This window comes from Rhinopithecus roxellana, chromosome 13, assembly GCF_007565055.1.
Source record: "Rhinopithecus roxellana isolate Shanxi Qingling chromosome 13, ASM756505v1, whole genome shotgun sequence".
NCBI classification, from domain to species: Eukaryota; Metazoa; Chordata; class Mammalia; order Primates; family Cercopithecidae; genus Rhinopithecus; species Rhinopithecus roxellana.
Genome location: NC_044561.1, coordinates 12,401,348 through 12,427,993, shown reverse-complemented (window position 1 = coordinate 12,427,993; position 26,646 = coordinate 12,401,348). Strand labels below are relative to the sequence as shown.

The window sequence follows — 26,646 nt, the reverse complement described above, 5'->3', positions numbered from 1 at the left end:
ACTGAATGTAAACAGCCTATAGGAAGGATGTCACTTCTCTGTCCACCCCCGTAAATGTTTGTTGAATGTTGAATGATGATGGAACGTCAGCAGGCAGAGGGAGGAAGGGCATTTTAGGAGCAACAATTTGTTGGAAGATCGTATGAAAGAACAGGGCCTGTTCTAGAAACTAGCGTTGCCAACGGTAACATGGGAACATTTCCCAAGTGACGACTTATGATCTGGGAAGCTGAGGCGTTTGCTCTGCAACCTCTGGTTCAGGGCAGCTTGTTTGCATTTTTAAGTGGAGAACTTTTGAAAGAAAAAATGTTGAAATCCGATTAACATTTTTTTCCAAACCAAAAGAAACACAGGAGGATTCGATCCCGTTGGACTAATTCCCACTAATCCCGTTTATCGCTTTAAAAGACAGAAAAGAAGTTTGGGAGGTTTCTCAATCCATTCAGAATAGTTCTTGACTTCATGGATTATAGTTTGTGAAAATTATTTCTCATCCTTGCTGGATTGAAACGAAGACAACAGAACATTGGCTGCGGTGGCTGGCACGAAATTAACCAACCCTAAAATATTAGTATAGCTTAAACTTTCGTTTACTGCTAAAGATTTATCACTGCTGTTTCCCGTGGGGATGTGGTTGAGCAAAGTGTTTTGAGCTGCATTTATGTGTACTTGATACTTACTCGTTTTGATCGAGGTAATTTAGTGGGCATTTTCACTGGGGTGGGGATGCTTGCATGTGTAATCTTACTAAAAGCTAATAAAAGCTTATTAAAAGCATCTTGCTTGATTGAAACAAAGACAACAGAACATTCCATGGTCTAGAACCTGATGACTTTACTCAAGTTTTAATGTGGGTTCATGGTTTAAGGAGCTGGTTTTTCAGAAACTTTGGTTTGAGCCTTTTTACAATGTGCACAAAGAATCTGTCGCTGTAACTGTCAGGGTGCCAGTGTCTCTGGGCGACACACATTGCTGTGGTTTTTCTCTGCTTGGTGAGCAGAGATAAAGGGGGCAGCGGGACTGGGCCTACCAGCCGTCCAGGCTGCCCACGCAAACCACAGGGCCGAATCTGGAGCAGCCCAAGGGCCCCACAGCTAAGCCGAATGCGCGAATGCTTGTGTGACCCTGTGAAGACGATTCCCACCGTGTGGCTGTGGGGGATGGAAAAAGGCTGCTTGGAAAGATGTATGAGACCTTTGAGCAAACAGTTATGTTTCAGAAACAGGGCCTGCTCGGAATGTGTATTTGGTGGGATTCTAACCTGAGGGACGCTTCTTTCTTCTGAGATACCCGAGGTCTTTGGTGAATGACACAGGAAGGCCCTTCCTTTCCTAGCTGGGTTCTGACAGCTCCCAGGCAGTGGTTTATACAACCAACGCGAAACATTTCTAGGATGCACCCGATTCCTCCCCTCATTGATATTCAGGAAGCAGCTCTCCTTCCCCTGCCTTCAGCGCAAGTTTGCTGAGCTTTTGTTTAATTTGTGAATAGTTCTTGCTGGAAGTCCCTCACCCAGAGACCAGCGCTCCCAACTGCCGAGCGGCGGGGAGGTAAGTGCTCAGACATTAAGCCGTTAAGTAGAGGCGTATTTTACAATCTCTTGTTTAGCTACCAATTGGAGCAGTTTAATGTGCTTGAGTCCCCCGCGTGATGGGTGCATAGATGAAGTTGCCGATGGAAGTTGTCAGGTGTTGTTGCATCTGGAGGGCCCACAAGGATCAATGAGGCATTTAAAGCGTAGAATCTCACCCTGAACCCAGACTATTCAGGTCTGTTTTTCCAGGAAAGTTATTTTTTTTCACTTTTAGATTCAAGTGTTCATTTTCTTCTTCAAATTTAGAGCACTTCAGTATGAACAATACCTCTTCTGTTAAAAAATATTTCTTGGAAACAACTTATTGAAGTTTCTTCAGAGTGGTCAAAACCAATGATAATTTTATTCCAGATAAAGAACTGGTGACACGTGGCTGTACATTCAGCACAGCTGTGGTATCCCCAAGTGCCATGACCCAGGAGCCATTCAGAGAGGAGCTGGCCTATGACCGGATGCCCACACTGGAGCGGGGCCGGCAAGACCCCGCCAGCTACGCCCCGGACACGAAGCCGAGCGACCTGCAGCTGTCGAAGAGACTGCCCCCCTGCTTCAGTCCCAAGACGTGGGTCTTCTCCGTGCTGATGGGGGTGAGTAGCTCCACACCAAGACCTTGGAGGGCCACGAGCACCTGGTCCCTCTGGTGATGGACCGCGGAGCCCTGGAGCCCCAGGTGGGACAGAAAGAGCAACTCTCAGACTAACCCTGATGCTGCAAAACTCTTGGGTGCTGACGAGCTTGTTTTGCTTGTGTTTTCAGTTATTTTTATTAATTTATGGGTGTGTGTTGTGCCAGCCTCGAGCTGCTCCAGGCTGTGGCTGAGTCCCACCAAGGCAGGGACAGTCCTGGGGCCACCCATGGGCCCCGGAAGCCTCCATGACCCTCGGCTCTGGGGGTCCAGAGTCCTCCGAGGGGTCACTTGCAAAGGTGGGAGGAGGTGTCTCAGGCCCTCAGGTCAGGCCTCAGTAAGAGAACCTCAGGGACCTCCTCCTCCTAGGGAGAGCCGCAGGGGCCGGCTGGGAGGGAGCTGGTGCATAAAGGAACAGGCCTGGGGCAGACGGGCAGCGCCAGATGTCCGAGGGACTTCCCTGGACATCTGGAGTCCTGGCCCTTCCCTGCACTGTCGTGGGCACAGAGATGATTGGCGGAGCCACTTGGACCTGAGTGTGTACAGCTGCTCAGAGCCAGGCCGCAGGACAGGCCTCTCTGCAGGGACTCCAGGTTCCGGGCAGCTTGGGCTGAGAATGAGATCCAGGCTGCAATCTCTCTCCTCCCTGTGCCCTCGCCTCTGCCGGCAGCCCCTGCAGCACCCACAGTGGTTCTGTCCACCTCCCATGGCCTGAGCATGCCTCACCAAGACAGGCGTCTGCCTCGGAGCTGGGGACAGGCGGCTCCCGGGTGGTGGCGGCCATCTCCGGGCTCTGCCCTCCTCCGCCCGGTGCCCTGGACTTGGTTGCAGCCCCTCCCCTGCCCAGGCCAGGTCCCCTCTGCCCCAGACCTTGCTTCCTCTGCCAGGACCCTGGGTCCCAGTGACCTTTGACACTGACTCCCCTCTGTCTCACCCCTGGGGTGCTGTGCGTGAGAGAGAGCCCCCTCCCTGCCTCCTGCTAGGGTCTTCCCTGCTCCGGAGCCCCTAGGCCTAAAGCCCGTGCCTGGAGGGATCTTCTTCCAGATCTGGAAATTAGGTTCTGCAGACGGAGGGGGATGGGCAGTTGCTTTCCAATCTCGCGTCTGGACCTGAGTATGGGATCCGGAAGACTCTGTACACACAACATGTTAGGACAGGGGTATTTTGTGGGGAGAGGTGCCATTCCTTGCTCTAAATATTGGCAGATCCCCTTCTTTCTCTCCTCCAGATAACAGCATGGGGGTCCATGCTCAGACATGGCTGGGGGAGGCTGGTCCATATACTGGGCTGTAGTGGGGCTGCGTCTGTCCTACAGGAGGAGTCCTGGGTTGGGCGGGCCCCGGGTGCAGGTGCGGTTGATGCTGGGGGCCGTGGGTGAGTCACCAACACGCAGAGACAGTGAAGTGGAAGCTGAAAGGTCGGTGTCCAGCCGGGGACGGGGTGCGTTGTAACCTGGGCTTCTGTCGCTGTCTTGCAGAGCTGCCTCCTGGTGACCTCAGGGTTTTCGCTGTACCTGGGGAACGTGTTCCCTGCCGAGATGGATTACTTGCGCTGTGCTGCAGGCTCTGTAAGCAGCTTCCTCCAGGCCTCTTCCGGTGCCCAAGCTCGCCGGCACATGCTCAGGTTTCTTTGCTCTGAGATGTGCAGGTTTCTGTCACCTGTACCTCCTTCAAATCTCCTCATATGGGCCGGGCATGGTGGCTCACGCCTGTCATCCCAGCACCTTGCGGGGCGCAGGCAGGCGGATCACCTGAGGTCAGGAGTTTGAGACCAGCCTGACAAACATGGAGAAACCCCATCTCTACTAAAAATAGAAAAATTAGCCGGGTATGGTGGTGCATGCCTGTCGTCCCAGCTACTCGGGAGGCTGAGGCAGGAGAATCACTTGAACCCAGGAGGCAGAGGTTGCGGTGAGCCGAGATCAGGCCACTGCACTCCAGCCTGGCAACAAGAGTGAAACTTCAACTCAAAAAAAAAAAAAAAAATCTCTTCATATGACTTTAGTTTCACATAGGATTCATCACCTTTGAGAATTACCGATGAAGCAGGTCTGAACCTTGCTCTGCAAATGCCTGTGCAGGGAATTGCATGTTGACTCTGACCCTGCAGCTGCATCCTGCCAAAACTGGCAGCATCTGCCCTCATGGGACTGGGACTGGGACCTGCGCCCCACACCCTCCCAAAGCTTCATGCTGCGCTTCTAGAATCTTATACGGTGCCAAGGCTGGTGGGGACACCCACTGATCCTCAGAGCAAAGGAGGACAGACGACCACTGACCCCTGGTCCTCTGTGAGCCCCGGTCATTGCCTCTCCAGCATCCCCGCAGCTAGAGCACAGTGCTGGCCGACCCCTGGGCTCTGGCCCACAAGCCGCTGACCCCATGCCCCTCCTGCTTCAGCCAGTTCCGAGCACTCCCCTCCTCTCGCTTCCCCTCCTCTCGCTTCCCCACGCCTGCTGGGTCTCTGGCCCCTGCCCTTTCTCTAGGGACACTGTTGGTGACTGTCCCCAGCAGCGCCCCCCAAACGTCTTAAGAACAAAGTGGACGCCCCGTCCTGTGCTGTCGTGTGTCCCTGCTCCCTTAGAACAAAGCTCTTTGGGGCAGGTGACTCGTCCCACTCTGCTGCCCTCTCTGGAAGCTTCTCCGTGGCCTTCGTCCTCACCATGGGAGCTGCCCTTGTCCCCGTGGAGCTGTGGGCTGTGCCCCTTCAGCTTCAGCGGCCGCCGGATATGGGCAGGTGCCCACCCAGCACCCAGCCTTGGCTCCATTTGGCCCTGCTGTCGGCCTTTCTTCTCTACCCTGGGCCCTCGTGGCACCTGAGTGGGTGCTGAACTGAGCCTGACTGTCCTGGTCCCAGCTCTGCCCCTCACTCAGGCCCCAACGGGGCTTCTCCGGCCTCCTCACCCAGCACTGCTGTGCTCAGCCCCTCAGACGCCCCTGCCCGCACCCCCGCCTCAGAGCCCGGGGTCCCATGGCTGCAGAAGCAAGGGCCACAGGCCTGGGCTGGCCCGACTCCGCCCACCTCCCTGCCCCTGACGTCCCAACCTCCATCCCTGGCCCTGTACTCCTAGCCTTGGTGTGGCCCTTTGGAGACAAGAAGGCCGAGGGGCTCTGGGACTCCTTTCGGCCTCCCTCACACGCAGAGTCTTGCTCCTTCCTTCGCTCCTTCCTTCCTCTTTTTCTTCCTTCCTTCCTTTCTTCCTTGATTCCTTCCTTCCTTCCTTCCTTTTTTTTTTTTTTGGATGGAGTCTCACTCTGTCGCCCAGGTTGGAGTGCAGTGGGGCGATCTCAGCTTACTGTGACCTCCGCCTCCTGGGTTGAAGCAATTCTCCTGTCTCGGCCTCCTGAGTAGCTGGGACTACAGGCGCCCGCCAGCAAGTCAGGCTAATTTTTTGTATTTTTAGTAGAGACGGGGTTTCACTATGTTGGCCAGGCTGGTCTCAAACTCCTGACCTCATGATCCACCTGCCTCTGCTTCCCAAAGTGCTGGGATTACAGGTGTGAGCCACCACGCCTGGCCTCCTCTTTCTTTCTTTCTTTCTTTTTTTTTTTTTGAGACAAGGTCTCGCTCTATCACTGAGGCTGGAGTGCAGGGTGTAATCACAGCTCACTGCAACCTCGACCTCCTGGGCTCAAGAGATCCTCCCAGCTCAGCCTCCTGAGTAGTTGGGATTAGAGGTGTGAGCCACTGCACCTGGCTGATACTTTTTCCTTTTTGGGTGATTTTCAGCAAAGACCAGGTCTTACATTCAGCCTGCATGAGTTACATTCTAGACTTCAAAGCTTATCCAGCTGGAAGAGCCTTCATTCACAAATATCTTTTTAGCACATCAGAAAAATAAAAACTTTTTTCAGAATAAATTATTTTGAAGTACCTGGGGGTTGGGTGCAGTGGCTCACGCCTGTAACCCCAGTGCTTTGGGAAGCCAAGGTGAACAGATCACTTGAGCCCAAAGTTAAGATCAGCTTGGGCAACAGAGTGAGACCCCATCTCAACAAAAAATTAAAACTGAGAAGTACCTGGGGGCCTTCTAGTCAAGCCAACCCGCTGTGTCGAGTGGGCTGGCAACACTGTTTTGCGAATATGATTCGGATCCTTCCGGAAGCGCAAACGTTAGAGTATTTCAGGGTCTCAGCTGCTTGGGTGAGCGGCGGACTCACGGGATTCTGGTTTCGTTCCAGTGCATCCCCTCGGCAATTGTGAGCTTCACCGTCTCCAGGAGGAACGCCAACGTGGTGAGTCCAGCCTGCACCCAGCCTCTGCCAGGGAGAAAGCCGGAGGGGCCGACAGTGCCCGTGTGTGCCTGTGTGTGTGCCCACACACGGACGCTGTGGCACCGAGAGGGGCCCCTGAGGTTGCCCCCAAGACAGTGAAGCTCCTGCCCAGCCCAGCCTTTGCCGCATGGAGGGGAGAGCAGGCTGAGCACGCAGGACTCCCCACCATTGCGTCCTAATCAGGATAATTTTTAGTTAATGGCCTCAAGTGTGGCTTATCTGTTACCTTTTTCCTTTCGTTATTCAGAGAAGGAAAACCCCTCCTGTCTTGTTTTTCAGATCCCCAACTTTCAGATATTGTTCGTTTCCACATTTGCTGTGACCACTACGTGTTTAATTTGGTTTGGATGCAAACTAATCCTGAACCCATCAGCAATAAATGTAAGTTCACGCGAGCTTCGCGCTGAGGCCCGACACCCACAGCCCCACCCCCACGGATGGTGTCAGCAAATGTTTGTGGAGCTGGAGATAGGTGGTAAATGTTATTCGTAGCTCTTGAATTTGATAAACGTTGAGGGTTTTATTTATGTGTCTAAAGAAAATAATTGTCTTTATTGAAGTCTTGTGATTCTGCTAGACAGATTTATTGGTAAACAATGTATTTTGCAATGGTCCTTAAAAATTAACAGTAACAGCCGGGCGCGATGGCTCAAGCCTGTAATCCCAGCACTTTGGGAGGCCAAGGCGGGCGGATCACGAGGTCAGGAGATCGAGACCATCCTGGCTAACACAGTGAAACCCCGTCTCTACTAAAAAATACAAAAAAACTAGCTGGGCGAGGTAGTGGGCACCTGTAGTCCCAGGTACTCGGGAGGCTGAGGCAGGAGAATGGCATAAACCCAGGAGGCGGAGCTTGTAGTGAGCTGAGATCCGGCTACTGCACTCCAGCCTGGGCGACAGAGCGAGACTCTGTCTCAAAAAAAAAAAAAAAAAAAAAAAAAAAAAAAAAATTAACGGTAACATAATACCATGTTTCATCCAATCTGTGTAAGACAATTGTTCTATGCACCTCTAAACAAAAATGGGAAATTGTGGGTGGCAGAGGTTGTGGGAGCCGAAATGGCGCCACTGCACTCCAGCCTGGCAGACAGAGCAAGACACCGTCTCAAAAAAAAAAAAAAGGACAAAAATCTCAAAGGAAACCAGGACCTCATCTGAGATACTGCAAGGAGGGCCTCCTGCTTCGTGTGACATGTGGAATGCACTTTATGATTGGGGAGAGCTGGAGGAGTCCTGAGTATGTCCCGGCCACTCTCATTGGGCAGGAAAAAAGGGCAGACACAGGAGAACCCAGTGGGAACACCTAAACTGCCTTCTTGTTTTTGTCTCTTTGAGAAGGAATCTCGCTCTCTTGCCCAGGCTGGAGTGCAGTGGTGCCATCTTGGCTCACTGTGACCTCCACCTCTCGGGGTCAAGCAGTTCTCCTGTCTCAGCCTCCCGAGTAGCTGGGACTACGTGTGCCACCACACCCAGCTAATTTTTGTATTTTTAGTAGAGACAGGGTTTCTCCATGTTGGTCAGGCTGGTCTCGAATTCCCGACCTCAGGTGATTCGCCCACCTCGGCCTCCCAAAGTGCTGGGATCACAGGCGTGCGCCACCGTGCCTAGCTAATTTTTGTATTTTTAGTAGAGAAGGGGTTTCACCATGTTGATCAGGCTGGTTTAGAACTCCTGACCTCAGATGATCCACCTGCCCTGGTCTCCCAAAGTGCTGAGATCTCAAGCGTGAGCCTCTGTGCCTGGCTAATTTTTGTATTTTTAGTAGAGAAACCACTGCCCTCCGCCTGATCTGTCAGTTTCTAAGAAAAGTGTTTCAAGTCCTTCCCCACCACTGCTGGTGCATCTCCATCTTCCTGTGGCTCTGTTAGTTATGACTTCATATATTTCGAGGCTCTGTTTTTAGTTGAATATGGTTCTGCATTCTTTCTTTTTAAAATGTATTTCAAAAATTGTCAGGCTGGGTGCGGTGGCTCACGCCTATAATCCCAGCACTTTGGGAAGCTGAGGTGGGTGGATCACCTGAGGTCAGGAGTTCGAGACCAGCCTGACCAACATGGAGAAACCCTGTCTCTACTAAAAATACAAAATTAGCCGGGTGTGCTGGCGGGCACCTGTAATCCCAGCTACTCGGGAGGCTGAGGCAGGAGAATCATTTGAACCTGGGAGGCAGAGGTTGTGGTGAGCCAAGATCACGCCATTTGCACTCCAGCCTGGGCAACAAGAGCAAAACTCCGTCTCAAAAAAAAATAAAATAAAATAAAAATAAAAAATTGTCAGATTGTCAGACAGCTACACTGACTTTTTAAAATGTATGCTTCTATGAATATCAACACACGTATAAATTCATGTGACTGCCAATATGGTCAGGGCCCACAGTAGTTTCATTACTCTCCAAAAAACCTTATGTTCTCAGAGTTTATCAATCATGCATGAAGCTGCTCTAAACATTCCTGTGCAGGCTTTTGTGGGAACAAGGAACGTTCAGATTGGGGTCGGTAGACCAGAGTCCAAGGCCAAATCCAGCCCTGGCCTGCGTTTGTACATCCTTTGAACTAAGAATGGTTTTAAAAACCAAAAGACCCCAAAGACCCATGTGAGACAGAGAGACTGCGCGGCCCACAGCGCCCCGCGGCCCACTGCGCCTCATGGACCCACAGTGCCTCACAGGCGCACAGCACCCCACGGGCCCACAGCACCCCGCGGCCCACAGCGCCTCACGGGCCCACAGCGCCCCGCGGCCCACAGCGCCTCACGGGCCCACAGCACCCCGCAGCCCACAACGCCCCGCGGCCCACAGCGCCTCACAACCCACAGCGCCCCGCGGCCCACAGCGCCTCACGGGCCCACAGCGCCCCGCGGCCCACAGCGCCTCACGGGCCCACAGCGCCCCGCGGCCCACAGCGCCTCACGGGCCCACAGCGCCCCGCGGCCCACAGCGCCTCACGGGCCCACAGCACCCCGCAGCCCACAACGCCCCGCGGCCCACAGTGCCTCACAACCCACAGCGCCCCACGGCCCACAGCGCCTCACGGGCCCACAGCGCCCCGCGGCCCACAGTGCCTCACAACCCACAGTGCCCCGCGGCCCACAGCGCCTCACGGGCCCACAGCACCCCGCGGCCCACAGCGCCTCACGGGCCCACAGCACCCCACGGCCCACAGCGCCCCACGGCCCATAGTGCCCCGCGGCCCACAGCGCCTCACAACCCACAGCGCCCCGCGGCCCACAGTGCCCCACGGCCCACAGCGCCTCACGGCCGGCCCTGGACGGGAAAAGTGGGGACCGTGGCCGAGAGTCCTGCGCAGCCTGCCCGTGAGGTGGCCCCGCGAACGCTGAAGCACAGTGGCGTGAGAAAGGCAGGCCCGGTGTTGAAGCGTGTGTGCCCCTTGGCAGATCAACTTCAACCTTATCCTGCTGCTCCTGCTGGAGCTGCTCATGGCAGCCACGGTGATCATGTCTGCACGGTCCAGCGAGGAGTACTGCAAGAAAAAGAAGGTGGGTGCAGCTTCTGACCCCACAGGGCAGGGGGTGCAGAGGCGTTGCCCCAGGGTGAGCGAGTCGCACCCCCATCTGCAGGGTGGGTCTCAGCGTCACCTTCAGAGGGCCAATCTGGGCTGCTCCAGGGCATTCCCACGAGACCCCACTCTCCTGGGTCTTAGAAACCTCGGCCAGGAGCAGGTCTGGAGCTGGGTGAGGGGTTGGCGGCCACTGGCTACAGGGAGGTGAGGACAGATGCTGTACCCTTCCCCTCCCCCTAAGCCTGACTCAGTCCAGTGCTCGGTGCTCGTCCCGAGGGGATCACCAGGAGACACCACATCTGTAAACGCGTTTTCGTGTGCAAGGACCATGTGTGTGAACGTTTCCTCAAGCCCAGAGATTCATGGGTGACTCCAAGGTCGTCTCGCGTCTACACCGCAGGCCGACCTGGCCCACTGCTCAGGGCGGCCAGATGCCAGCAGCAGTGCCGAGTCCCTGTGCCCGTGCGCCTGGGGTGACAGTTCTGTTTCTTCGTAGGGCTCCATGTCTGACAGCACCAACATTCTGGGCGAAGTGCCATTTCCTGCTCGGGTCCTGAAATCTTATTCCGTAAGAAAACTTCCCTTTTCTTTCTCTTTTCTCTCATACTCTGTCGGGGGTGACTGAGGCTGGATTAAACATCACGTTTCTATTCCGAGTTGGCTAAGAGCTGGCTGTCTAGACTGCAGCGTGCGCCTGCCTCATCTGTGGAGACTCTGGTCTGTTACTAGTATCGTTGGTAACAAAGTACCTTATCACGAAAGGTGCTACTGGTGTTCTGTAAGTTTTAGTGGGGAGTTTATCGCGGTAGGTGTGTTGACACTGCTGTCCCCGAGGAATTATTATTCTTATTTTTTGAGACGGAGTCTCACTCCATCAGCCAGGCTGGAATGCAGTGGCACGATCTCAGCTCACTGCCACCTCTGCCTCCCGGGTTCAAGTGATTCTCCTGCCTCAGCCTCCTGAGGAGCTGGGACTACAGGCGCCCGCCACCACACCCGGTTAATTATTCTATTTTTAGTAGAGGCGGGGTTTCGGGGTTTCGGCATGTTGGCCAGGCTGGTCTTGAACTCCTGACCTCAAGTGATCCACCCACCCAGGCCTTCCAAAGTGCTGGGACTACCGGCGTGAGCCACCGCACCCGGCCTCTCTTCTTCTTACTTTCAACTTCTCTTGCCTTATACTTTAGTATAATTGTTATAAGCAGCACGTAACTGCATTTTATTCTTTATCTTATGTCATTCTATCTCCCTAGCCTTTTGAATGTAGCCCATTTCCTTTGAGAGTTATTACTGATAAATTTCTACTTATTTTCACCATCTTTTGAGTTTTCCATTTTCCCCGATTTTGCCTTTTTCCCTTCTTCCCTGCCTTCTTTTGAATTGGCGGAGGCTCCGTCCTTCCTTTTCCCTCTAATTTTGGATGGGAGAATTTTCAGTATCCTTTTGGCGGTTGCCCTTCATATTCGAACATGCTCCTTGATAAACGGATCATGAGACGTCTGTCCAGCGTGTGATGTTTAGTGACATTTTGCCTTTTGACTCCAACAATGGGATAGCCTCCTGTGTGCTTGACTTGGTCCCTGTGCATTTCCCAGGGCCTTTGTTTCCCTTTATTTAGCATTTCAGTCCTCTTTTTAGGTTCCATTTCCATTCTGCTTCTTTTTTTTTTCTTTTATTTTGAGACGGAGTCCTGCTCCATTGCCCAGGCTGGAGTACGGTGGTGCAATCTCAGCTCACTGCAACCTCTGCCTCCTGGGTTCAAGCGATTCCCCCGCCTCAGCCTCCCGAGTAGCTGGGACTACAAGCGCCTGCCACCACACCCAGCTAATTTTTGTATTTTTAGTACAGACAGGGTTTCACCATGCTGGCCAGGCTGGTCTCCATCTCCTGACCTCAGGTGATCTGCCCGCCTCGGCCTCTCACAGTGCTGGAATTACAGGCATGAGCCATTGTGCCTGGCCCCGTTCTGCTTCATTCTTTAGAAGTCGGTTTTCGAGAGGCTTCTCCAGTTTGGGCTGGTTCTTCGCATTCCTAAGTGACAGTTCTCCTGGAGAGAGGTCCAGGTTGACACTTTCCCCGAGGACGTGTTTATTCCACTGTCTACGGAGGCCCAGGTGCTGTCCTTTGTGGGCGGTCTCTCTGTTTCCGGAGTTTTCTGCTTGGTGGTCATGGTCTCTGTCAGGTGGGAATTCAGCTTCATTATTTATTTATTTATTTATTTATTTTTTAAGGTGGAGTCTCACTCTGTCGCCCAGGCTGGAGTGCAGTGGCATGATCTGGGCTCAGTGCAACCTCTGCCTCCTGGGTTTAAGCAATTGTCCTACCTCAGCCTCCCGAGTAGCTGGGATTACAGGCATGCGCCAACACGCTGGGCTAAGTGTTGTGTTTTTAGTAGAGACAGGCTTTACCACGTTGGCCAGGCTGGCCTCAAACTCCTGACCTCGTGATCTGTCTGCCTCGGCCTCCCAGAGTGCTGGGATTACAAGCATGAGCCGCCGTGCCTGGCTGGGAATTCAGCTTTCTTTGTGCATCTGGAGTTTTGTGCCTTCTGGATGCGAGGCCTGGCTGCCCAGGTCCCGTCTGGCCCCCAGGCCCCTGCTGGCCGGCTCCTCATGCCTGGCTTTGCTGCCGGCCACAGCTCTGCATGTGCGCCTCACAGAGATCCTTCGTGCGAGCAGGTGTTCGGGCGTTGGTTTCTTCCCCAGCCCTCCCTGGGTTTGTTCGTGCTGTTTGCAGCCCTGATGGTGCAGGGCGGATGAGCCCACAACCAGGGCTTAGGTCAGGAGGGTTCTTGGCTTTGTCCAGGAAAGAATTCAAGGGCGAGCTGCTGGTGACAGACAGCAGCTTTGATTGCAGTGGCAGTTGAGCAGGGCTCCCCAGCTGACAGGGCGCCTCGAGCAGCAGCTCAGAGATAGCTCTGCCTCCTATTTATACCCTCTTGTAAGTATATGCTAATTAAGGGACAGGTTATGCAGAAATTTCTAGAAAAGGGGTGGTAACGTCTAGGTGGTTGGATCGTTGGCACAGAAAGGGGTGGTGGCGTCCAGTGTTGCCGTGGCAATGGCAAACCCACATGGCACGGGTGGGTGGGCGTGTCCTATGGGAAGCTGCTTCTGCCCCAGGCCTGTTTTCCTGAGTCCCCTCAATGGAGTCCAGGGCCTGAGCACCACCGCCTGCCACACTGTGAGGACAGGGAAGGGGGTCTGAGGGTCTTGGTTTTCTGCCCTCACCACTGTCAGGTCAATATCCTCGGTTTCTGTAGACAGAAGCAGCAGTGTGAGAAACACCCCTTCAGCTATTTCACTCCAGGAGGGACGTGAAAAGCCGCAGCTGAGGGCAGGGGGCTGGGCCCGGTGAGGCTGGGGGTCTGTCCAAGTGGGCTCCTCCACAGTTAGAGCCGGGGCCAGCCCACCGCACCCTGCTCCCGGGGGTCCGTGTCTGCACAGTGCATTCTGGTAATCTGGGGGTGTCTCCACTTCCTCGGGGTGGCCCCCATGAGCCGGTGTTGTCCCGTCCCCTCCAGGTGGTCGAGGTAATCGCAGGCATCTCTGCCGTCCTCGGGGGGATCATTGCCCTGAACGTGGATGACTCAGTCTCAGGCCCACACCTCTCAGTGACGTTCTTTTGGATCCTAGTGGCCGTGAGTACCTCCCCTGGCCCGCCCGCCACCGCTCCGGGCCATGCGGCTATGGCTGTGAGTACCCACTCTGGCCCGCCCGCCACCGCTGTGGGCCACGCCGCTCAGATCCTGCGTGGCTGGGCCCCGAGCTCAGTCTTGGTGCACTCAGACAGGGAGGCGCCATGGAGGGTCCTTGCCTGCCCCCAATTCAGAAGAACTGGGGAGTTAAGGATTAAATGAGTCAAATAATTAACTGCTTTTATATTAGTTTGTATGATTATTTTATATTATTTTTCCTGAAAAAAAACAATTATTTTTATTATTCTAGGTTTTTAAACATACGAATGTCAGGCCATAGATGTTTATTATTCTATATAATTTTCTAATATATAATGCATTTATATTACAACATGTCTTTTATACAACGCAGCATATTTCTGTTATTACTTTATATTAAATGTTACCGTAGCAGATGTGTCACACAGCACCTAGCACATGCCACATGCTCAATACATAGGCACTGTTTTATTTATTTTATTTTATTTTGTTTATTTATTTATTTTTTGAGATGGAGTCTCACTCTGCCGCCCAGGCTGGAGTGCAGTGGCGCAATCTCACCTCACTACAACCTCTGCCCCTCCCCAGGTTCAAGCAGTTTGCCCACCTCAGCCTCCTGAGTAGCTGGGATTACAGGTGTGGACCACCACGCCCAGCTAATTTTTTTGTATTTTTAGTAGAGACGGGGTTTTGCCATGTTGGCCAGGCTGGTCTTGAACTCCTGACCCCAAGTGATCTGCCTGCCTCGGCCTCCCGAAGTGCTGGGATCACAGGTGTGTTCCCTCAGAACACTGAGTCTAGAGCAACCCCTCCACACGCCAGATCCCTTCACGGCCTGTGGCCCACCCAAAGCCACCGCCCACCTGCCTCCGGACGAAACCCCGTGAGGTCCTCGGCACCTTGCCATGTAGTGGCCTGCACACCGGTGTTGACAGCCAGCCCCTGGTTTGTCTCATGCTGTGTGGATTTCTAGATTTTGCCCCTATTCTCTTATGTACATGAGCAGGAATGGTGAGCACCCAGCATCAGCTACGGGCTCCTCCTGGGCAGTAGAGGGGGGGCTCTTCCTCAAGCTGCCGAGAAGGCCCGGGAGCGGTACGGCCGGGCGGACTGCCGAGAAAGGGCCCACGCCTGCCCGGAGCGGTATGGCCAGGCGGACTGCCCCGAGAAGGGGCCCACGCCTGCCCGGGAGCGGTATGGCCAGGCGGACTGCCCCGAGAAGGGGCCCACGCCCTGCCCGGGAGCGGTATGGCCAGGCGGACTGCCCCGAGAAGGGGCCCACGCCTGCCCGGGAGCGGTATGGCCAGGCGGACTGCTGAGAAGGGCCCCACGCCTGCCTGGGTGTGGTATGGCCGGGTGGACTGCCGAGAAGGCCCATACCTGCCGGGTGTACACATCCCATTGGTGGCAGCTGTGGCTCAGCTCCCTCTGGGGGTGAGTAGGCTCAGAGCAATGCCCCCAGGGCACCAGTGCCCGACCTAGTGGGCTGCTGAGGCCCTCAGAGCCGGAAAGAGACCCAGGCAGGGCCCAGCTGGGATGGAGCCACACCCCCGGAAGGGGCAGGACCAGGGCCGGCTGCCGAGACAGAGAACTCACGTGGGTGCCCACTCAGGCGGGTCTGTACAGAGAGAATGACGCCTGCAGGTGTGCACATCTGACCCTGGGGTCTGACATGCAAGGATTACATCCCAAAGCTAAGGGAGGATGGAGACCACATACCTGCACAAAGTTGAGAATGAAAGGCACTTGCCTCATCCCCTTCCCTGTCCCTGCCGTCAGCCCTCATTACACGGCCCCTCCCGCCCCGCAGACCCCTCCTGCCCCGGGGGCTGCTCTGCTCTCCCCAGAGCACCCCACGCCCATCAGGTGCTGCCTCCTGGGTGTCCCTAAATCCACCCACACTTCCAATCCTCTCTTCAGGGCAGGAGCAGCCCGGGAGACCCCAGGAGGAGGGGAGAGCACTGAGGTGTACGTGATGGGGGAGCCAGCTCCGCCTGCCTGAGTCTGGCCTGGGTGTGGCAGAGGGGCCCAGGGCCTGCACCAGGTGCCCAGGGCTGGAGTTGGGGGCTGGGCTGCAGGTCCGGACCCTTCGAGGGCAGGGCCCTTGACTGAGCTGCCCCAGCCCTTACGGCTGAGCTTCCTGGTGCTCTAGGGCAGGGGTCGGAGTGACCGTGCTGGGTAAACAGGGAAACTCCTGCCCTCTTGTGGCTCACTGGGGCCATGAATAGGCCGCCCTGAAGCCACCATCCCTTCCTGTGCCCTCACCGCTGCTACAGGTAGAAGGCCCCTTCAGAAGCACCAAGCCCAGGAGACACCCCTGCGTTGACACCTCAGCCTCCCTGGCCAGGGCCACACCCCCCCCACAGACGGCTTGGGGCCTTTGCACCGGCAGCCCCTCAGCTCCCCAGTCTTCCCCTCACTGCCCAGGCTCCCCTGTTCGGAGCCTGTCTCTGTCCTGCCCACCCTCTCACCTGGCTGATGCAGCCCTCTCCCCAGCAGGCCGGGCTGGGGTGCTGGCGCGTGCTGGCACCTGGACACCTTTGGGGGGATGAAGAGGACAAAGATCATGCGTCCTCCCTCTGCCCACATTATGTAGAACTAAGGCAGCCTCCTTACAATAAGTGGGAAAAGGGCATTTCTTGGTTATAAAAAGGAAGAGGCGCTCATCCAACAGAGGAACCCGCAGATCCCCCTAACCCACTGAGTCAAGTCAGCATCATCAGGAAGGGGCAGTCCACACCCTGGGGCACTGCAGAGGCTCCTCCAAGGCTCCCTAAGGCACATCGTGAAGAAATCCTGTCCCACACGGAGGCCCGACTGCAGCTGACGGGCTGCAGTCCCCAGAAGCGTCCAGGTAACGGAGGTGACAGAGGCTGAGGGACTCCCCGATTAACAGAGACCCACAAGGAGACTATGAGCACAATGGCGACTGAATCTGGATCAGGAAGAAACAAACAAACAGTTCTATAAAGAACATGATCAGGGCCGGGCGCGGTGGCTCACACCTGTAATCCCAGCACTTTGGGAGGCCAAGGCGGGCGGATCACAAGGTCGGGAGTTCGAGACCAGCCTGGCCAACAAGGCGAAACTCCGTCTCTACTAAAAATACAAAAATTAGCCGGGCGTGGTGGCGGGCGCCTGTAATCCCAGCTACTCGGGAGGCTTGAACCTGAGAGGCGGAGGTTGCAGTGAGTTGAGATCGCGCCACTGCACTTCAGCCTGGGTGACAGAGCAAGACTCTGTCTTTAAAAAAAAAAAAAAGAAAGAAAGAAAAAGAAGAAAGAAAAATTTAAAAATTTAAAAAAAGAATGTGATGAGGACAAGTGGAAGAATGTGGGCATGGACCACATCGGCCCCACGTGCAGTCTCTCGGGCGTGGTGCTGCTTTGGGTGTGTGCACAAGTGCTCTGGGCTAAGCCAGCACACTCAGGTGTTCAGGCGTCAGGCTGTCTGGGAGAGCGGGAGAGAGCACAGATGTGACTGTCAAGGACTGGTGATTTTGGGGCCTCAGATGCCTCAGATGACCCCTGCACTGCTCTGGCAGCTTTCCTACAGGCTTACAATTTTAAACCAATGGTTGAGGAACAGAGAGAACACAAAACCTCTGAGAGGCTACCCCTGCTTCCCTGCGGACCCGTCCCTGCCCCAGCTGCACCCTTGGGCACCGCCCCCCCCACCCCAACACAAGCCCTGCACCAGCCAGGCAGCCTGGATGGAGGGGTCACTGGTGGGAGAGCACATCTTTGGAATTTGACTTCTTGGACTATTTCCCCTAAAATCTTTCCTTTTTTATTTCTCCTAGTGCTTTCCAAGTGCCATTGCCAGTCATGTGACAGCAGAGTGTCCCAGCAAGTGTCTGGTAGGTGAACCCCTCACCCCTAGGTGTCAGGGCCTGGCCCCGCCCTCCCTTGGTGCCATGTGACCAGGCTCCAGCCCGACTGTAGGGACCCGGCTGCAGGGCCTGTGGGCTGAGGAGGGTGGAGGTTGTGGGAGGCGGAGGCTGGCCCACCCAGCAGGGACTGTTCCCAGGGACAGGCAGACCTGAGCAAGGCGGTGTAGACTCTGGAAGCGCTCTCCATGCCTAACCACGGAAGGAGACCAGTGCCTGAGCATCATCTGCACCTCCTAAGGCTGATCGATTTCATTTTTTTTTTTTTTTTTTTTTTTGAGACACAGTCTTGCTCTTGTCCCTAGGCTAGAGTGCAATGGCACAATCTTGGCTCACTGCAACCTCCGCCTCCCGGGTTCAAGCGATTCTGTTGCCTCAGCCTCCCGAGTAGCTGGGATTATAGGTGCCCGCCACCTCGCCCAGCTAATTTTTGTATTTTTAGTAGAGACGGGTTTTCACCATGTTGGCCAGGCTGGTCTCGAACTCCTGACCTCAGGTGATCCACCTGCCTCGACCTCCCAAAGTGCTGGGATTACAGGCATGAGCCACTGCGCCCGGCCAAAACTGTCACAAACTGGCAGCAGTGGGATATGAACTGGTCGATTATTAATGACTGCTGCCAAAACGTGGACCCTGAGTGCTTTGCAAGGTGACTGCCCGTGCTTGGCATGAGTGAAGGCTGTCTCTGAGACTTGACAGGTTAAACGGGAATTTGGGGTGGGTTAAAAGGACAGGACAGACTTCAGAACAGTGAAGGAGGTGACCCATGCCGAAGGGTTATTTTTTCAAGAGTGGAGAATTGCAGGTAAATGTTGTTTCTTGGTTTTGTTTGTTTGAGACAGTCTTGCTCTGTCACCCAGGATGGAGTGCAGTGGTGTGATATCAGCTCATTGTAACCTCTGTCTCCCGGGTTCAAGTCTTCTCCTGCCTCAGCCTCCCAAGTAGCTGGGACGACAGGCATGTGCCACCACTCCCGGTTTTTTGTATTTTTAGTAGAGATGGGGGTTTTGCCATGTTGGCCAGGCTGGTCTCGAACTAGTGACCTCAGGTGATCTGCCCTCCTCAGCCTCCCAAGGTGCTGGGATTACAGATGTGAGCCACCATGCCTAGATAGTAAATATTTAAAAACTCGTGGCACTGTGCTTTGAATGAAAAGGCAGGCTGGTCATACCTGTAATCCCAGAACTTTGGGAGGCCAAGGTGGGTGGATCACAAGGTCAGGAGTTCGAGACCAGCCTGACAATATGGCGAAACCCTGTCTCTACTAAAAATACAAAACAATTAGCCGGATGTGGTGGCGCATGCCTGTAATCCCAGCTACTCAGGAGGCTGAGGCAGGAGAATTGTTTGAACCCAGGAGGCAGAGGTTGCAGTGAGCAGAGATTGTGCCACTGCACTCCTGCCTTGGCTACAGAGGGAGACTGCATCTCAGAAAAGAAAGAAAGGCAGGCTGGGCGCGGTGACTCACGCCTGTAATCACAGCACTTTGGGAGGCCAAGGTGGGTGGATCACCTGAGGTCAGCAGTTCGAAACCAGCCTGACCAACATGGCAAAACCCGTCTCTACTAAAAATACAAAAATTAGCTGGGCGTGGTGGCAGGGGCCTGTAATCCCAGCTACTTGGGAGGCTGAGGCAGGAGAATTGCTTGAACCTGGGAGGCGGAGGTTCCAGTGAGCCAAGATCACGCCACTGCACTCCAGCCTAGGTGACAGAGAGAGACTCTGTCTCAAAAAAAAAAAAAAAAGAAAAGAAAAGAAAAGAAAAATGAAAAGAAAAAAGAAAAGGCAGAGGTTTCAGCAGGAGCCATGCTGGGAACCAGCTTGGGACTACGCCCCTGAGCACCCAGCCACGCCCCCTGTCCTGGGCTCCCGGGCTCCGGCCCTGGCCCTGCAACCCGCGCTTTTTTCCAGGTGGAGGTGCTGATAGCCATAAGCAGCCTCACGTCTCCGCTGCTGTTCACAGCCTCTGGATATCTGTCATTCAGCGTCATGAGAATCGTGGAGATGTTTAAAGATTACCCGCCAGCCATAGAAGTGAGTTGTGTTTTATTTTGGGGCCCTCCAGACATGCAGTGCTCTGCGTGTTGGCCTGGCCCTTGCTGGCTTTGCCTAGGACTCTGTGGGACCCGGCCTCAGGGGCAGCTCCAGGCGGGGCCTCCTCCACTGTTCCTGGGCAGCCTGGCCCCAGGGCCTCGGGGCCTCAATTCCGCCCTGGATCTGGGGCCACCACCTGCTTCACAGGGACCTGGGACCCCTTCTGTCCCTGAGCCCATTTTAAAATCTGTCCTGAGTTTGTGAGACACACTTTTTGGATTTGCACCAGAACTGCATTGAGTTTAATGGGTGAATTGAAGGAGAATTCAAAGTCCCGTGACTTTGAGCTGGCCCAGTAGGAGCTTATCTCCAACACGACTTTGAAGGCTCAGGCATGTGTAGCTACAGGTATTTCTTAGATACCTGGTGTGTTTTTTTGTTTGTTCTTATTTCCAATGTAAGTGGTTTTGCCACCCAAATCATTAGATGACCTGTATTCAAGCTGTTTGCTCCAGGTCAACATGGGTGTGCCGATGGGGGATGGAGTCACTGTCTGATGGGAGATGGAGTCACTGATGGATGGAGTCACTGATGGATGGAGTCACAGCTTGGGAGATGGAGTCACTCTCTGATGCGGGATGGAGTCCCTGTCTGATGGGGGACAGTGTCCTCAGCCTCCCACAGGTGCTGGGATTACAGATGTGAGCTACAACGGCCCGGCCTGGGGTTTTTTCTTGACTTTTCTTATGTTTGCTTCCCCCACTCCTACTCCAAATATTTTGTTTCCTGTGACATTTAATATATCTGCTACTTCATGTTGTCTTACAATATGCACATAATTTTTCACGATTACAAGAGACAATATTACCACCCAGGGGCTGTCTCCTGAGTGACCTGAGGCTTCCATTCTGCCCTCAGCATGCATTCTGCTAAGAGGGGACAGCCACACGCCAGCGAAGTCGGCCCCTTTCTGTGTGGGGTTATTCTTTGGGTTTGATGCCCCATTAAGTTTAATGGCCTCTGGTTGTATTCCATTTTAGGGCTTCGTGCTTTTTTCTTTTTAAAATGGCATTTTTTGAATATATAAAATATTTATGTGGTTCAAAAGCCAGACTCTGAAAGATGAGCTCAGAGAAGCTACGATCTCACGTCCGACTGACCTGTTCCTCTTATGGGCAAACAGATGATAATTTTCTTTCCTTTCTTACAAAACAGCGTGTACACCAGAATCACAATTACTATTCTGTACCTTGCTGCTTTTTTTTTTTTTTTTTTAAAGCAGAGTCTCACGCTGTCGCCCAGGCTGGAGTGCACTGGCACAGTCTTGGCTCACTGCAACTTCTGCCTCCTGGGTTCAAGTGATTCTCCTGCCTCAGCCTCCGGAGCATCTGGGATTACAGGCATATGCCACCACGTCCGGCTAATTTTTGTATTTTTGGCAGAATTTTGTATATTTTGTATAATAAATTTTGTATATTTGTAGTTTCAACATGTTGGCCAGACTGGTCTTGAACTCCTGACCTTAAGTGATACGCCTGCCTCGCCCTCCCAAAGTGCTGGGATTACAGGCGTGAGCCACCGCGCTGAGCCATGTACCTCACTTTTTAATTATGTGTTTACTTATTGTATTTTTCAGAGACCAGGTCTCACTCTGTTGCCAGGGCTGGTCTTGAACTCCTGGGCTCAAGCAATCCGCCCACCTTGGCCTCCCAAAGTGCTGGGATGAGAGGCTCCTGCCACTGTGCCCGGCCCCTTGCTTGTTTTTTTAAACTTAATAATTTATCCTGGTGTTTCCTTGATACCCAAGGGGATCAGAGCTCTTCTGAATTCCTTCATCGCTCCTGCACGTAGTTGCTTTGTTTTTCCTGGGCCAACACTGGAAAGCTATCCACGGGCACAGAGGGTTTGGGTGCTCTGTGGTCACTCTCTGGCTCCCCGCATCCTTGGTTGCTCCCTCCATCCTCTTCCCTGCCAAGCTCACCGCACTACCTCCTGCCTCTTCCTTCCCAGCAGCTGGGGCTCAGGGGTGAAGCTGCTGGGGGCCTGTGCCCCCACCCCCCCAGGATGGCTGCCCCCTCTCTCCTCTGCTCAGGATCCTGCTGACACGGGACGGTCAGCACTTCTGCCTCCTGCAGACGGTCTTGCTGGCTCCAGGACTGAGCCTTGTGGGTGTTGGGGCAGGAGGGGTGGAGCGACTTGACCACTAGCAGCCAGCACTGTCCACAGGGCCTGGCTGTGGTTCGGTCACTTTTATTCCTGTCTGTTGAACACAAGCTGATGGAATTTAAAGCAGAATTGACCTCATTAATTGAGCTACAATGATTATCATCAGGTTGCCGAAATAACAGTGCGTTTGGGTTACTGCGGCTCCAACTTGAGCCTGGCACCTGCTCTTTGCAAAGGCTGTGGGCGCGAGGGAGCTTTGGTCTCCTGGGCTGGAGGGCGGCTGGGCCACCCTGCTCACACCTCCTTCCACCTGCAGCCATCCTACGATGTGCTCCTGCTGCTGCTGCTGCTGGTGCTCCTGCTGCAGGCCGGCCTCAACACAGGCACCGCCATCCAGTGTGTGCGCTTCAAGGTCAGCGCAAGGCTGCAGGGCACGTCCTGGGACACCCAGAGCGGCCCGCAGGAGCGCCTGGCTGGGGAGGTGAGTGGCCTGCAGGGGGAGGGGGCTCTGGGGAGGTGAGTGGCCCACAGGGGTGCCCAGCTGGGGAGGTGAGAGACCTGTGGGGTGTGGGGGCACTGGGGAGGTGAGTGGTCCACAGGAGCGCCTGCTGGGGAGGTGAGAGGCCTGCGGTGGGGGCACCTGTCCTGGTGAGGGCCTCCAAGGGCCACACACCACGACCCTCAAAGGCTCATTGTGCCACTTTGTATTTTTAAAAACACCCCAGAAAAACCCCTAAGAAATAAAATGTCTTTTTCTTTTTCTTTTTGTTTTGAGAAGGAGTCTCGCTCTGTCACCCAGGCTGGAGCACAGTGGCACGATCTCGGCTCACCGCAACCTCCGCCTCCCGGGTTCAAGCGATTCTCCTGCCTCAGCCTCCCAAGTAGTTGGGACTACAGGCGCCCGCCACCACGTCCAGCTAATTTTTCTATTTTTAGTAGAGACGGGGTTTCACTATGTTGGTTAGACTGATCTCGAACTCCTGACCTCGTGATCCGCCCGCCTCGGCCTGGGATTACAGGCGTGAGTCACCGTGCCCAGCCGTAAAATGTCTTTTAAAAATACAAACACAAAGCCTAGGTAAGCCCAGGCCATCCCTGGGAAATATTCTGGACTTCATGCTTTCAGATTTGCTCTTGGAGACACAGAAGAGGGCTTTGTGGGGACTCTTTGTGGGGACAGGTCATGAAGTTTCCCCCCCTGGCCTCTGGTGGGGACACGGTTCTGCAGGGAAGGCATTGCCCACCCAGCCTGGCACGTGGGGCTCCGTGGAGCTGGGGTGTCAACAACTTCTGGCTGTCACCGCCTGAACAGTGTTCCCCTGGGCCCTGCCTACTGTCTCGCTGCCCCCTCAACTGAAAGGCGGAGGCTCAGCATCTTCCCTCCACCGAGCTACAGGTCCTGGCGGTGCTCCCCTGGGCAAACCTGCCCGCTGACCCTCAGGTGCAGTGACCACGAGGACTGTCAGCTTGATACCCAAACACCCGGGTGGCCACTCAGCATGGCTCTGAGTCCTGCCCCACCTCCAGGCCACCCTCTCAGCACGGCTGAGTCCTGCCCCACCTCCAGGCCTCCCTCTCAGCGGGGCTCTGAGTCCTGCCCCATCTCCAGGCCACCCTCTCATCATGGCTCTGAGTCCTGCCCCACCTCCAGGCCACCCTCTCAGCGGGGCTCTGAGTCCTGCCCCACCTCCAGGCCCCCCTCTCAGCGGGGCTCTGAGTCCTGCCCCACCTCCAGGCCCCCCTCTCAGCGGGGCTCTGAGTCCTGCCCCACCTCCAGGCCCCCCTCTCAGCGGGGCTCTGAGTCCTGCCCCAACTCCAGGCCACCCTGGGCGGACCGGCCGCTGCTCTTGCCCTGCATACCTTGCCCTCCTGTGTTGGGCACACCACCGGCCTCCGAGTCTTGGTGCAGAGCCTCCAGTGCCCGCTAAGTCCTGGAAGACGCCCTCTTGCCCTTGGCTCGTTTCTCAGCTGACCCAGTCGCCCCCACCCTCCACGCTCCCCACTGACATTCCCTTCACCTGCCTCCTCAGCTGCTTTGCTGTTGTTTTACCTGGCTGTGGTCAATCTCCCTGCTAGGACGGCAGTCCCTGGGCCTGAAATGAGACCCACCTGGGTTTCTGTGATGACTAGCAAGGCCCAGAGTCGGATGCATGGGGTGCTCTCCCCAGATCCCAGAACTGCTGGTCCCGGGGCTCAGGGTGGACGGCTAGGGCTCAGGGTGGACGGCTAGGGCGCAGGGTGGGCAGCTGGGGCTCAGGGTGGGCGGCTGGGGCGCAGGATGAACGGCTGGGGCTCAGGTAGTCAGCTGGGGCTGGTGCTGTCCTCCCTTGTGCCTGGAGGCATCTGGTCACCTCTGCCTTAAGTGTTTTCTTCCTCGGCCGTCAGGCACATGCCCACCCTTGGGTGGCCTCCCCCGCCCCCCGCCCCAGAGCCAGGGCAAGGGGCCGAGTGAAGGGCTGCTCCATCCCAGGCTCCGTAGAGACCGCGGGTGTGGGGACGCGGGCGTTTCTGGGACAGTGAGGGAGTAAAGGCCTTTGTCTCTTTCCATAGAGGCCCAGGGGTTAGTTCCCCCACTTCCTTCGAATTCAAAGAAAACTTCTGAAGTTAAAAGAATGCTGCCTGCTTGCTGCCTGTGGCCGAGTGGCGTGTCCAGCTGCCCGCCGCACAGGTGGTCCTGGTGAGGTAACACCTTTCCTGTCTCGGTCGCAGGTGGCCAGGAGCCCGCTGAAGGAGTTTGACAAGGAGAAAGCCTGGAGAGCCGTCGTGGTGCAGATGGCCCAGTGACCCCCGGATGCAGAAACTGGGTGGCAGTGCCCAGCCTGGCCCCAAGCACGGAAACGCACAGCCCCTAATCGCCCTGAGCTACTGCTTCTAACACCTCTTTTCCCTTGTGTGAGGGCAGACCAGGCTGCAGTGGGGTTTTCACTTCCTAGGGTAGTTTAATTTTAAAATAGACCAATGTTGGCTAGTCTGTGTCTCAGCCAGATCAGTCAGTGCCAAGGGCTCCCGTGTCCTAACAGCAGGAGCATGGCCGCAGCTTCCCAGGCCGAGGAAGGGCCCCCTGGCTCCGCCTCTGAGAGCCCCACCGCTGAGCAGGCCCCAGCTCCGCGTCCTGCCTCTCTCATGGCCTGGGCTGGAGCTCTCTGGACCTGACCAGGGGTCAGACTGTGGGTCCCCGTGTCTCCTGCCCACTCTGACCCGGCTTCTTCCCTCTACTCTTCGGGTCTATCCTGGGTGCTCAGTCAGCCCAGTGGGATCTTACCTACTTCCCTGCAAGGTGCACCTGCCCCAGGCTCAGCCTGCCCAGCGGCTCTTCCTGGACAGTGAGAACAAGGCTGGGCACCTCTGTCCTGGCCCGGGAGCCGTGGGGGCCCCTCCTCCAGAGCCCAGGTGCAAGTGACACGGGCTGCCACTGCTCTCCCAGGTGAAATCCACACCGGTCCACACCGGGTCGCCTGCCTTGTCTTCCTACGTGGACCCAGTCATTCTAGAGGAATCCACCACCACAGTGGCTGGCCCACGTCCCGGGCACTGCCCACATCCTGGGCACTGTCATGCCCAGCTTGGAGTGCCATGTGGCCACTGCTGTGACAGGCAGTGTTCTTGGGGGTGGGACTGCATCTAAGGCTTTGTAAACGGGCTGGACCACGTCTCCCTGGCCCCGGTGACTCCCTGGCCCCAGTGACCGGGGGAAGCTGAGCCCCTCCCTTCTGTGTTTGCTCCCATTACTCAAAATGCAGGACAGATCAGGTCAGAGCCCAGGAATCCTCACAGGTTCACCCAGCTCCCTCTACCTCCTAGCAAATACTTTGTCTTGATCCTCACTGAGAAGGCCCCAGGGCCAGCGGTCTTCTCCATCTCTGCTGTTTTGGGGTCTTAGGGTACAGCCCAGGCGGTCACTGCCCACCTGCCAGACTGCAGGGACAGTTGGGTGTGAGAATAACACTGGCTTTGGATAGTGCCATGGCCACGAGTGGGTTCCCTGCGTCTCCTCTTCCCCGAGAGCGCCTGGATCCTCCCAGCTGACACAGCAGTAAATCTGCAGTGAGTTGGGGTGATGGTAAAACTAGGAATATTGTTATTTTGGTCATTACTTCTCCAGCAGGTGTTTTTCTTCACAGTGGTTTTGTTTCTTTCCTTCTGGTCTGAGAACACATGAACATTTTCCCTTTATTGCCTTCGGGTGTATTGACTAGTCCCCCATGGGCTGCTGGAAAGGCCCGGAGATGCATTCTGTGGCCTGGGGCCATCAGGATCAAAGAACCAGGAGGCCTGGGAGATGCAGCTGGATGGGGCTGCCTGCTAGGGGGTTTGAGGACCCTCCCAGGTTTCCCACTGCTGAGCAGGAGTAACTCTGGCTGCCAAGATACCTTCATGGTATTCACAACAAGTGGGATCATTATTTTCAACCATTCGAGGGGAATGCAGGCAAGACGTCTCCCCAGCTGCTCCAAGAGGGGACAAGCCAGTCCCTCTCTGCAGCCCTCAGCAGCTCCTGAAGGACAGAGACAGGGGCTGGGGCAAACGCTTTGGCCATGGTCCCAAACAAGCGCCACTGTGGGAGAGGAGAGGCCACTCCTACTGGCACTGGATGCAGATCCCACCCCGTCTGCAGGACACTCCCACCTCCCTGCAGCTTGGAGGCCAGTGGGGTCTGCTCCTGGGAATGCAGTGAGAGCCACAGGGACAGTACTGATGCCTTCTTGGGGGTAGACCAGAGAGCTCAAATTTCAGAGCCAGAATTAGGCACTTGGAGTGTTTTTACTGGCTTTCACCTTCTTATTTTAGAGCGCTTAAAAAATCCGGACAAATGGGGTTTAAAAGAACTGTCTCTTTCAATCTACGTTTTGGTTTAATACGCTTGAGCAAT

At 55.3% G+C, this 26,646-nt stretch overlaps 1 protein-coding gene across 5 annotated transcripts; it reads left to right on the top strand.

The window, feature by feature from the left end:
• Window positions 1–972: 972 nt before the first annotated feature.
• LOC104660758 (modulator of VRAC current 1) lies at window positions 973–25,825 on the top strand. Of its 5 annotated transcripts, XM_010361207.2 has the most exons (13): window positions 978–1,207; window positions 1,609–1,769; window positions 1,946–2,181; window positions 3,697–3,786; window positions 6,401–6,454; window positions 6,773–6,874; window positions 9,887–9,988; window positions 10,508–10,579; window positions 13,535–13,651; window positions 17,490–17,546; window positions 19,488–19,610; window positions 22,093–22,257; window positions 24,486–24,825. In XM_010361207.2, exons 3-13 carry the CDS (start codon window positions 2,005–2,007, stop codon window positions 24,558–24,560), a joined length of 1,134 nt encoding a protein of 377 aa, XP_010359509.2. In that variant the 5' UTR covers window positions 978–1,207; window positions 1,609–1,769; window positions 1,946–2,004; the 3' UTR covers window positions 24,561–24,825. The 5 variants fall into 5 exon arrangements, with proteins under 5 accessions (XP_010359511.2, XP_010359512.2, XP_010359513.2 ...); XM_010361209.2 differs by lacking the exons at window positions 1,609–1,769; window positions 3,697–3,786 and having other exon boundaries at window positions 973–1,550; window positions 24,486–25,825; XM_010361210.2 differs by lacking the exons at window positions 1,609–1,769; window positions 6,773–6,874 and having other exon boundaries at window positions 973–1,550; window positions 24,486–25,825.
• Window positions 25,826–26,646: the final 821 nt, after the last annotated feature.

What these genes read in the sequence shown, in the direction of transcription:
- LOC104660758 (XM_010361207.2), top strand. Translation starts at nt 2,005, where the DNA reads ATGACCCAGGAGCCATTCAGAGAGGAGCTGGCCTATGACCGGATGCCC. An exon ending in AGTACTGCAAGAAAAAGAAG is followed by an intron (nt 9,989 to 10,507) that starts GTGGGTGCAGCT and finishes GTTTCTTCGTAG; the next exon opens with GGCTCCATGTCTGACAGCAC. An exon ending in AGGAGCGCCTGGCTGGGGAG is followed by an intron (nt 22,258 to 24,485) that starts GTGAGTGGCCTG and finishes TCTCGGTCGCAG; the next exon opens with GTGGCCAGGAGCCCGCTGAA.